This window comes from Aythya marila, assembly GCF_965140915.1.
Source record: "Aythya marila genome assembly, chromosome: 4".
NCBI classification, from domain to species: Eukaryota; Metazoa; Chordata; class Aves; order Anseriformes; family Anatidae; genus Aythya; species Aythya marila.
This window is the reverse complement of record NC_139045.1, coordinates 346625-357148: the sequence shown is the minus strand read 5'-3', so window position 1 is coordinate 357148 and position 10524 is coordinate 346625. Positions and strand designations below refer to the sequence as shown.

Genomic DNA, 10524 nt, shown 5'->3' with positions numbered 1-10524 from the left:
GGTTTCTGTTTACAGCATGATGCATTTGAGCCCGAACGCATTAGGTGCATTATTCATTGGGTACATTTGTCAGAACATGCATGTGTATAAAGAACTAATGATCCATATTAAATTAATGACGCTATAAAAAAGAAAAATACCCCATACATGCAGTTTATGACGGCAACTCCAGACTTTGATAAACCATGGAAAAGACCTAATCAGATGAAGCATTGGACTGTTCCGTCTCCAAAATTACATTTCTTGAAATGCGCTTGTACACAATGTTGGTTTTATTAAAACAAATTAATTCAGTCATTAAGGAATCATACGGCAAGTGTCTCATAAGTCAAGACCTCCAGTGTAACAAATTGATTAAATGACTGTGTAATAGTCTCTTTAAACAAATCTAGTGTAACAAGTTAATAGATCTGCTCAATTACCATGCTGGGGTGATGAGGATGCGGGCGACTCATTAAACGCGGGATAGTGGGGGGGGGGGAAGGGGGAGGGATGAGAGGTGCAGGATGGGGTCCCGGTCCGGTCCCGGGCAGGGTCGGGGGCGATCTGCTGCCCTGCTGCAATTTCGGTGGGTGCCCGCTGCCCGCCGTGCCCCCGCGCTGCAGTCGTGGGGTAGTTTGTCTGCTGTGCCCCTGCCTTACAATGGTCGCTGCAATTCGCGGGCACCGGGGCTGGTCGGGAATTTCAATTCCCCCGGGCTGAACGAAGCCGAGCACCCGGTGGTGAACCCCCCGAGCAATTCGCCTCTGGCCCCACACCCCTGCTGGGGCCGCGCCGCAGCAGCTAGGAGCAGCCTCGGATCCTGCTCCCCCCGACTGCCCGCGACCCCCGGCCCTGTCCCCGGCCCGGCCCCAGGGGAGAAGGCAGCAGACGGCGGCAGGGTGCGTGTTTAATCGCTTTATCTGGGTGGGCTCAGGAACAGAAAGTGCATTACACGGAACGGGGCGTGCACGGGGCTCTTCTCTTTACAAACCGAATCTTTTTAATATAAATTAATAAATGTTAAGACGCTATATCACGATATGTCATCGTTATCGGCTTAAAAAAAGCAAACAATTTACATTCTATAGTATTCCGTATGATACAAAACAAAACACACCTTAAATTCAATTACAGCAACTAAATGAATTTTATATTTTGACCGAAAGTGGTTGTGACGATTCGCACCAGCTACTTGTCCACGCGCTGGCTTCTCCCTTCTCCCTTTTTTCGTTTCACTCTCTGCTGCTCGCCAGGGAGCGGAGCCGCGCCGGGGCCGGGAGCGCTCTGCTCGCCAGGAGCCGACCCCCGGCGGGGCCGGGACCCAAGGACACCGAGACACCGTGGCACCCGGGCAGCCCCGCCGCTCCCCTCCGTGCCGCTCGGCGCCTGGATAGTCGCAGTCCTCCGTGCTCTGCCCCCGGCCTCCCGCCGGCCACGGGGCGCGCAGAGTCTACAAAAATAATCTGTACATCTCCGAGATCGGTGGCGGGCGCGGGGCTAGGCCGAGGCCTCCCCCTCGGACGGGGGCGGCAGCAGCCCCCCGCCGCCCGGCTTGTGTTTCTTGAGCAACTGCGCGATCTTCTCGTCGTCCGAATTGGGGTCCAGCGGCTTGTTGTAGTCGTCATCCTCCTCCTCGTTCTCCGAGGCGTCCTTCAGCCGCTCCGTCTCCGAGTCCTGCTTCTTCTTGGCCGTCGCCATCTCGGCCGCGTGCTTCTTCCGCCACTTGGTGCGCCGGTTCTGGAACCAGACCTGCAGCCACCGCCTCAGCCCCGGCACCCTAACCCGGACCCCCCCAGGCGCCCCCCGCCCGCCTCACCTTGACCTGGCTCTCGGTCATTCCCAGCGAGTAGGCCAGCCGGGCGCGCTCCGGGCCCGCCAGGTACTTGGTCTGCTCGAACGTCTTCTCCAGGGCGAAAATCTGCTGGCCAGAAAAAGTGGGTCGGGTATGTTTTCTCTTCCCGTCCTTATCCAGCAAAATCGAGCCTTGGTCTGGCGGGGCGAGAGGAGAGAGAGGCACGCGCGGGGGCGCGGCGTTAACGCGGGGCCGGGAGCAGGACCGGCAGCGGGACCAGGGTGCGGGGCTGGGGGCCGGGGGTCGGGGTCGGGGTGCGGTACTTACGGGGCGCACAGGCCAGGCGGGCGTCCCTCCAGGGTGGCCCCTGCACCACGCCGGGCCAGAAGATGGGCGTGCGGCCCGGCAACTCGGCCAGCGGCTTTGGGTAGCGCCCGGCGGCCACGGCGGCGGCGGCGGCGGCGGCGGCGGGGCTGAAGTAGAGGGCGGGCGGCGGCGGCGGAGGCGGCGGCGGCGGGGGAGGGCTGAGGCTGCCGAAGCGGGGCAGCCCGGCCAGCAGTCCGGCGGGCGCCGCCGACGATGCAGAGGGCGCGGCGGATGAGAGCGCGGCGCCCGGCAGGGGCACCGAGGGCCGGCTCAGGATGTCGTTGATGCCGTGCGGCGTGGCGGCTGAGAGCTGCGGCGGCGCCGGGAGCCCCCCGGGGCCGGGGCCGGGGCCGGGGCCGGGGCCGGGGCCGGGGCCCACGCCCGGCGCCTTGAGGCCGGGCGAGCCGAGCGGCGGTGAGGGCGAGGCGGAGGCCGGCGAGGCGGACGAAGCGGAGGCCGAAGAGGCGGGCCCGGCGGGCAGCGGGTACGCGGGGTACAGCGGCGCCTTCATCTCGGCCATGCTGTGCAGGGCGGCCAGCGGCGGGCTGCCCAGCAGGAAGGCGCCCTGCCGGGGCGCGCCGTCCGCCTGCCCCAGCGCCAGCATCCCCGCGCCGCCCCGGCCGCAGCCGCGGCCGGACCTAGCGCCGCGGGGCCCCGATGGCCGGCATCCAGCCCGGGCCGCCCGCCGCCCCTAGCGGGGAGCTCCGCGCCCCAGCGCCGCCCCGCCGGGCATCGGGGCCGCGCCGCAGGGTGTGCGCCGGCGGAGCGCGGCTCAAGGCGCCGCGGGGGCCCTGCCCGCCGCCCCCTCGTCCTCCTCGGCGCCCCGCATCCCTCCCTCCCGCCCGCCCCCGGCCCGGCCCGGCCCGGCTCGGCTCGGCTCGGCTCGGCGCGGTGCTGCGGGTGCGGCTCGGGGCGCACTGCCGCGCCGCCCCGCTCCCTGCCTCCTTTACGGGGGCACGGCCGGCAGCGGGCGCGGCGGCGGCGGCGGCGGGCGGGGGCGGGGCGGCGGCCGGACCTGCCCACCGGGCCCTGCCGGGACGGGCCGGGACGGGCCGGGACGGGGCCGCCGTGCGCTCCGCCCTGACAGCCCGTGGCGGCTCGGCTGGCCCTGCTGCTCCCCTCTTCTTCTCCCCTCTTCTCCTCTCCTCTCTTCCCCTTCTCTTTTCCTGTCTTCTCCTCCTCTTCTCTTCTCCTCCTCTTCTCTTCTCTTCTCTTCTCTTCTCTTCTCTTCTCTTCTCTTCTCTTCTCTTCTCTTCTCTTCTCTTCTCTTCTCTTCTCTTCTCTTCTCTTCTCTTCTCTTCTCTTCTCTTCTCTTCTCTTCTCTTCTCTTCTCTTCTCTTCTCTTCTCTTCTCTTCTCTTCTCTTCTCTTCTCTTCTCCTCCACGATTTTTTTCCTTCTTTTCCTTTTCCTCTTTCTTCTTTTCGTTTTTTGTTCTTTTATTTTTCTTTCCCTTTTACTTTTTCCTTTTCGTTTTCTTTTGCCTTCTATTCTTTTTCCTTTTCGTTTTCTTTTTTCTTTTAATTTCATTTTCTTTTTTAATTTTCTTATCCTTTTTTTTCCATTTTCCTTTTATTTTTTTCTTTCCCTTTCTTTATTCCTTTGCCTTTTTCTTTTTTACTTTTTCGTTTCATTTTTTTTCCTTTCATTTTCGTTATTTTTTCCGTTTTCTTTTCCGTTTTCCTTTATTTTTCCTTTTCGTTTTTTCTTTTCCTTCCATTTTTTCCTATTCTTTTATTTGTCTTTTTCTTTTTTCTTTTTTACTTTTCTTTCGTTTTCCTTTTTATTTTCGTTTCTCTTTCCGTTTTCCTTTTTTCCTTTTTCCTTCCTTTCCCTTTTTTCTGTTTTTTTTGGGCTTTTTCTTTTCTCTACGTTTGTCTTTCCTTTACACTTTTTGTTTTCTACTTGTCTTTGTCTGTTTCCTTGTCTTTTTTCGTTTCTTTCTGGTTTTACTTTTTCCTTCCTTTTTTTTTTTTTTTTTTTTTTTCCCTCTTCTTTTTGCCTTTACTTTTTTTTTTTTCTCTTTTGAAATCCTTTCCTCTGCCTTCTTTAAATTTCTCCCTGGTGATTTCGTTTCTCCCCCCGTGCCCGGTCCCGGCCACTCGGAGTGGGGCCGGAGCGGCGGCCGCCTTCTGCCCGCGGCGTGGCCTCCCCTCGGCGGGGCCTCCCTCCCGCTGCCTCCAGCCCCTGGGTCCTGCCGAGAGACGGGGCAGGGGCAGGGGCAGGGGCAGGGGGCAGTGAGCGGAGCGGGGCAAGGCGGCGGCAGGGAGAGGGAGGAAAGGGGAGGACGGAGGCGCCGCGGCTGGAGCAGCGGCCGTCCCGCCGGGCAGGGACCCCTCTCCTGGCACGGCACGGCTTGGCACGGCACGGCACGGCTGGGCTCGGTCATTTGCTGTTTTCCTGCGGTGCCGGTCGCGAGTGCAGGTGCCTGAGGGGTGCCGCACGCCAGGAGGGAGCGGATGCTGCGCGGAGTCGTTGCTTTGTTCAGCAGATAAAGTACACCGCCGGTACCGTGTGTGACCCGGTGCGAGCGAGCGGCCGGCTACTTTCTGCAAGAGATGGACGGGGACTTCGAGGCCGTTTTGTTGTAGCAACGCTGAAAAGGAGCCGAGTCGTTTGCTGTCCGCCCTAGGCTGGGGAGAGGAGCTGAGCCAGGAAATCCTAATGTTCTTCTGGGTGCTAATTCCAACTCTTAATCAAGATCTGATTACCAAAAAGGAAGGCAGAGCATAAAAATGCTATAAAGATTGAAAAATGTTCACTCTCGCCCATAATTCAAGCTGCAAATGTGTCCATTATGACATCCGCTAGAGCAGAAGAATTGTGATGTTGTAAGATTCTCTGCAGCAGACTTCTGCCAAGTCTGGCGAATAACCTGGGTCCGTGGGCTAGCTCTGTGACACGGGGGTACTCTCATTCTCTTTCTGCTTCTTCAGAAACACGGGATAGTTGAGGAACAGTAAAAGCTAATTAAAAATAGTTAATAGGTCAATCACACTCGGTCTTATATTTATCTAATGCGGAACAGTGATTCTTTAGTGAAGTATTACCGGAGCCAAGAAAATGAATCAGGCGTTTAATGGAGATGTGGAAACAGAAATTTCTTGTAAGACTACAAAACTGTAAGCCAATAATACACTAAAATATAATAAAATTATAATTAAAATTCCACGCACGAAACGCCACCCTCTGAGTCCTCTCTCACTGGGCGATAAAACCGAGGCAAAGCCGGCCAGAAAACGTTTCGGGAGCCGGCACTTTCGGTACCGGTCAGAGGTACCGTCTGCAGCCTTGCCCCGGCGCGCCCGGCTCCGGCGGCAGCCCAAGCGAAAGGCGTCGCTGCATGGTGACCCGGCTGCGGGCCCCCTCGGGGAAATGTCCCCGCGGGCTGCACCGGCACCCCCAGGAGACCTTCTCCTTTGCCTCTTTCGGCCTGAACGGCCCCCCGAGGGCTGGCCCTGGGAGCTGGTGGGGGGCTCAGGGGGCGATGCGGCGGCGGTGCCGCACAGCTCGGGAGGCGCCGTGCTCGGGTGCAGACCTCTGGGGAGCACCGTACGCGGCACGGACGCCCCCGTTTCTTTCTTACCACGGCGGCAGCAAGCGTTTGGGCTTCCCGAAGTACAGCCCTCTCTGCCTCTCCTCCGTGCCGAGGACAGCCGGGGGGCTTGGTGGAGACGCCGGCCTCAGAGCGACACCGCTCTGCATTACTCGCTCAGCCCGACCGCGCCGGGGTCGGTTCTGTGGGCAGCAGCCTCACGCTGCCAGCCGGGGACAGATTCTGAGACCTGTGCCCTTCCCGGGGTTCCGTGTCACTCCCGAGGACGCCTCACTGTTGCTTTGCTGCTGTGGCGCCGTGCTCCCCGCATCGCGGCCGGAGTAGTGCTCCCATTTGTGCCGAAGCGCATCCAGAATAACGGTGGCAGGAATTTGCACCGGAGGCCGAGGTTTTGGTGAGATCGAGAGGAAGCAGAACCTGCTCCATTTGCGACAAGCGTGCAAGGAGCAGCATGTCCCTGGGGGTTCCTTCATGGCAGCCGCTGCCTCAGTGTTTCTTTTCTTAAACGTGGTGCAGAAATATATTTACAACTCCTGAGTCGTGCAAAATGTTTTTCTCCTTTCTGGAGTGTGGAAAATGTGTGGTGCTGCAGCAGAATAGTTACTTTTACTTTTTGTTTGTTATCGTTGGTCCGGACTGATCCCTGCTGGGGGAAAGCCAGGAAGCTAGGATTAAAAGAGAAGCTGTGTCCTCAGTCCGCAGCATATGAAGGGTTTCTTGGCACTCTCCTGTTTGTGTGCTCCTGCCCGGTGCCAGTGGGCAGCGCAGCTAGCAACTGGGTGCCCAGGCACTGCGGGGTACACAGAAAACTTCTTTCCCTTGGTGGGCTTGCAGGTGCCATGGCTCGTCCTCTCTGTTCACTGAAAGTAGAGAGCGCAGCCAGGGGCTGCTACTGGCTGTGCCCACGGTGACCCACAGCATGGTCACATTGGAGTGACCCGCTCTGCATCCAGGTGGCACTGGGGACCCTAACAGGGACGGGGTGCACGCAGAGGGTTAGGCCCAGACAATGGGGCTCGGCTGGAGCAGTGTTCTGGATTGGTGATTGTGCCTGGTCCTCATTTATCATCTGGCCCCCTAAAAGCAAGCCAAAGTAGCCTCAGCTACTTTGAGCTTTGAGCTTTGCTCAAAAGCAAGCCAAAGCGAAGCCTCAGTACAAACAATGGTTTTGTAAATTTATTATGAAAAACAGTTATGTATTAACAACAACAATAAAAAGTAAATAAATAAATAAACACTGTATTGGTACTGGCCTAGGAAACCACTGCAGAAACCTGCAGGTAACAGTCATGCAGACTCATATGCGTCATGGGCCACGTGTGTAAGAGCCCTAGTATTCGATCTCTGCCATTTCTCTTTGTCCAGCTGCTGTGTTCCCAAGTCAATTTTGGTTGCTTTGCACTGCAGTTCATTGTGCAGAACATCCAGTCACATGGCAAGCATGCATGCAAGGCACAGGTAGAGGATGGAGGCACCAACACAGGCCCTACAGGAGGCACCAGGTGTCCCCCCGCGGGCCAGCCACCCCCCAGGCATGTTCCCCACCACCACTCCCCACGGGTCTGGACACAGCTCTGGAGTTCATGTCTGTGCTGCCTCCATGCAGATTACCAGGTACGCATCAGGGTGAAAACTAATGTCTGACTGTACTTTGGATTCACATTAACAACAAAACTGTATGGAAATTTAACTGGCATTGCTGGAGCTATTGTGCAGTTTGTTTCACTCTGAGAGGAAAACGAGTGTACAGTAGGCCATCTCTGGGCATCGATCTTTACACAGCCCCCATGGAAATCAGCAGAGAGCACTCTGCTTAGAAATTGTTGGCACAGGGTTGTCCGGTGTCAGGGAACTGGAAATCGTTAAATTGATTATCTAAACTGGGGGGGGGGGGGGGAGGGGGGGGAGGAGAGGAAGTGGCGGCAGCAGCTATCATTATGTGCATATTTGTATGATTTTTATAAAATCTTATTTCATCATTTTCCATCACATCGAAGGCTGACGGGGCTGCATTGATTTGAACATTCAAGCTAAAGCAAAAAAAATAATAATAATAAAAAAAAAAATTAGTCGCAGCAGCAGACTCTGTAAGGTTACTTCTGTGTGCGTTGTTTTTTGTTATTTTTTAAGAAAAGATTGTGCTTCCTTCGTTAAGCAGCACCAGCTGCTTCCAGTGGCGGGAGGACACCCCCGGCTCCGTGGGGCTGCGGGGCTGCTGCCCCGTCCTTGTTCTCGCAGCTCCACCTAGCGAGCTGTCACCAGCCGCTCTGCTCTTGGCTCGTGTGCTTCCGTCTCTGGTTTTCCGAGTTGAGAGTCCTGCGTTTTCCTTGCCTTTAATGTGTGCTGCGCACGGACTGCTCTGGTAAAGCTTTTACTTCCCCCTTGGTGTTATAAATCATCTCTGGTCTGGAGGTGAGCTGTGAGAGCCGGCTCCTGACCGCTTGTGGTCGTTAGAGGTCCCAGGGTGCTTTTTGCAACAATAACGTAGTTAATTCTTCTGCCTGGCCGCGCTCCAGCTCCGGCACCCCACTGCCTCTCTTCCCACTCTGTTCGGCTCCCATCGGGCCACATCTTTACTGGAGTGCAGCAATTTTTCCCCAGAAAGGCTACTGTAAAGGGGATATGTTACATCACAGGATGTTGTACATAGTGCATCGTGCAGACATCTACTACTATCTCTGTACCCTGCATGCAAGGGAGGATTTAACGGAGGATGCAGCTCTATTAGTGCACAAGGTGATTCTCCTGCCCTGTGCCAGCAGGAGCTGCTGTGCCACAAGGCAAGGGGCAAGAGCTCTTGCTCCTGGCCAGGGCAGGGGCGGCAGGGGTGCAGCATCGCTTCCCCACGCCTTGCTGGAGTTGCAGGAGGCAGCTTCTGCTCTTGTCCCTGTGACATGGGGCACTATCCAGCCCTGCAGACCCCGGGGCACCATATCATCCCCAACGGCTGTGTCAACTTTTGTTATGGAGGCCAGACCCGTGCTGCAGAGGTGTGATGGGGAAGGCAGAGAGAACTCTGGGGGGCTTGGGAGCTGCCAAGGGAGGCAGGGAGACAGATGTTCTGATTGCTCTGTAATAAGACAGATCTTAGCAGAGAAGGGTTGTTCCATGTTTTGTGTTTTCTCCTGTACTAAAAAGCCTGTTGCCAGAAGGAGCACTTTCCTAGCCCACCTCAGTTTGCAGTGGCATTGCCAACAGTTCCTGGGATACAATACACTTCTGTGCCCTGCCGTGCAGAGAAATCTGCTATTTTGTACACATTTCTTGGTGACCTCTACGGGCTCCTGCTTCTCTTCACCTTCATCCTTTCCTTCTAATTTCTCATCACCACTGGTGTCAGTAGCAGTCATGTTCTGCAGATGGCACGAGCTGCTTGTGGTGCTCAGGAGAGGGCAGCAGGGAATGCCGTGGCTGGAATACCATGCCCAAGGTACCTGCACACAGGTTATCAATGCCTTCCTGTTGCGAGATAGCTTCTGCCACTGACAGCTTTGGTTAGCTGTCGTGGTGCCATGAGGGATGCCATACAGAAAGCACCTTCTGAGCATGTGGGTACAGCAGCTGGCTGAAAGAGAGTCTTCTTGTGCTGGCAAATGGTGGGTCTCAGGTGGTGCCTTTACTTTGCAATTGCATGGAAAAAGCACTGCATCAGAGAGTTCATGAGCTGGAAAGTACAGTTCTTGACTCCTCTTTTCTGGGCTCTGCAGTGCAGGCTGCAGGTATGTGGACAGCTGTCCTGCATGACAGCAGAAGTGGTAGAAACCCATTTGGCATGGTGGCCCTCTATCCACATCTAGCTCTCACTCTTCCTGCCTGAGGACCAGCTGCCCCCGAGGGAGCTGGAAAACTTTGGGGGCAGAGCCAGTGCTGTCCCAGCTGCACCCCATCCTTTGGAGGGGGCCCGCTCCTCCTCCCCCCTCAGCTCAGAGCAAGGCCTGATCGGTGCTTGCTTCCCCAGCCTGCTTTGCAGGTGGGGCTCCCTGCAGAAGTTCTTTTCAGGATGGAGCGCTTTCCCACAACTGCCTCTCCAGAACTCCAGAAGGTAAGGCAAAGAGGCAGACGGCTTGCAGCCAGTTGTCCCTGTGTGCTGGTGACTTCCAGGGCATAGAAGTGAGGTCAGGAGCAGGAGTGCTGTGGTGTAATGACATGAGTCATTAGTCAGGATTTGCTGAGGGGCTTTCTACCCCAATCCTGGCAGCTTAACACAGAAGAGCCTCAGGTCTCTGTCTTTGTAGTTTGCATTGTGTTTTCATGGCTGTTTGGGGCGAGGCACTTGTCTCAGTCCGTATCCTCCTAGTAAACAGCTCAGAGTCCTATATAGTGTGGTTCCATTTCACAGGATCTGGAGAAAGGTGACAAAGATAGCAAAAGGCATAACTGGTTAATAATTGCTAGTGTCTTTTTATGACTATGCCAGTGGAAGATTACTGCCAGGAAACTCCCAGAAGTGCATGTGTAGGAGCACCGTTGTGAAGCACAGAAAGTGCATAGATCTGAGGATTGCCACAGCAAAATGACAGCAAACCAGGACTTCACAGGGCCGCCTTTCCAGATCAGGAGTTTTTGTCCTTTTTTATCATTTGCCTTAGTTGCATCCTGCTGACTGCTTGCCACTTATAATATACACTCTGAGCATGCCATAAGGCTCTCTCTGTCCCTTGAGATAAGGTAATAAGATGATATCGCTGGCAAAAGAGGGTGATATTTCACAAACTGCTGAAAATTAATGCTGATATGCCTCCTCATACCCTGCATCAGCCTTTCCTATGAACTGAAAAGTAAGAGGGAGGGCAGTACTGAAGTTCAAATAAATGAGATGGCGTAAAGCAT

At 55.8% G+C, this 10524-nt stretch overlaps 1 protein-coding gene across 4 annotated transcripts; it reads right to left on the bottom strand.

Annotated features, from left to right (window-relative positions):
- Window positions 1-260: 260 nt before the first annotated feature.
- On the bottom strand, window positions 261-3011 carry NKX6-1 (NK6 homeobox 1). 4 transcript variants are annotated; one of them, XM_082758755.1, is made up of 3 exons: window positions 2102-3011; window positions 1799-1971; window positions 261-1731 (listed from the first exon to the last, which is right to left on the bottom strand). In XM_082758755.1, the coding sequence occupies exons 1-3, from the start codon at window positions 2742-2744 to the stop codon at window positions 1480-1482; spliced, it is 1068 nt and encodes a 355-aa protein (XP_082614881.1). In that variant the 5' UTR covers window positions 2745-3011; the 3' UTR covers window positions 261-1479. The 4 variants fall into 4 exon arrangements, with proteins under 4 accessions (XP_082614881.1, XP_082614882.1, XP_082614883.1 ...); XM_082758756.1 differs by having other exon boundaries at window positions 261-1719; XM_082758757.1 differs by having other exon boundaries at window positions 1474-1731; window positions 1799-1900.
- Between the last annotated feature and the right edge of the window lie 7513 nt (window positions 3012-10524).

Bases quoted from the DNA above. Each gene is read 5' to 3' on its own strand.
- NKX6-1 (XM_082758755.1), bottom strand. From the start codon at position 2,744: ATGCTGGCGCTGGGGCAGGCGGACGGCGCGCCCCGGCAGGGCGCCTTC. The intron at 1,972-2,101 runs GTAAGTACCGCA...TCGCCCCGCCAG, and splicing joins CCGCCTGGCCTGTGCGCCCC to ACCAAGGCTCGATTTTGCTG. The intron at 1,732-1,798 runs GTGAGGCGGGCG...CGGTGGCTGCAG, and splicing joins TGACCGAGAGCCAGGTCAAG to GTCTGGTTCCAGAACCGGCG.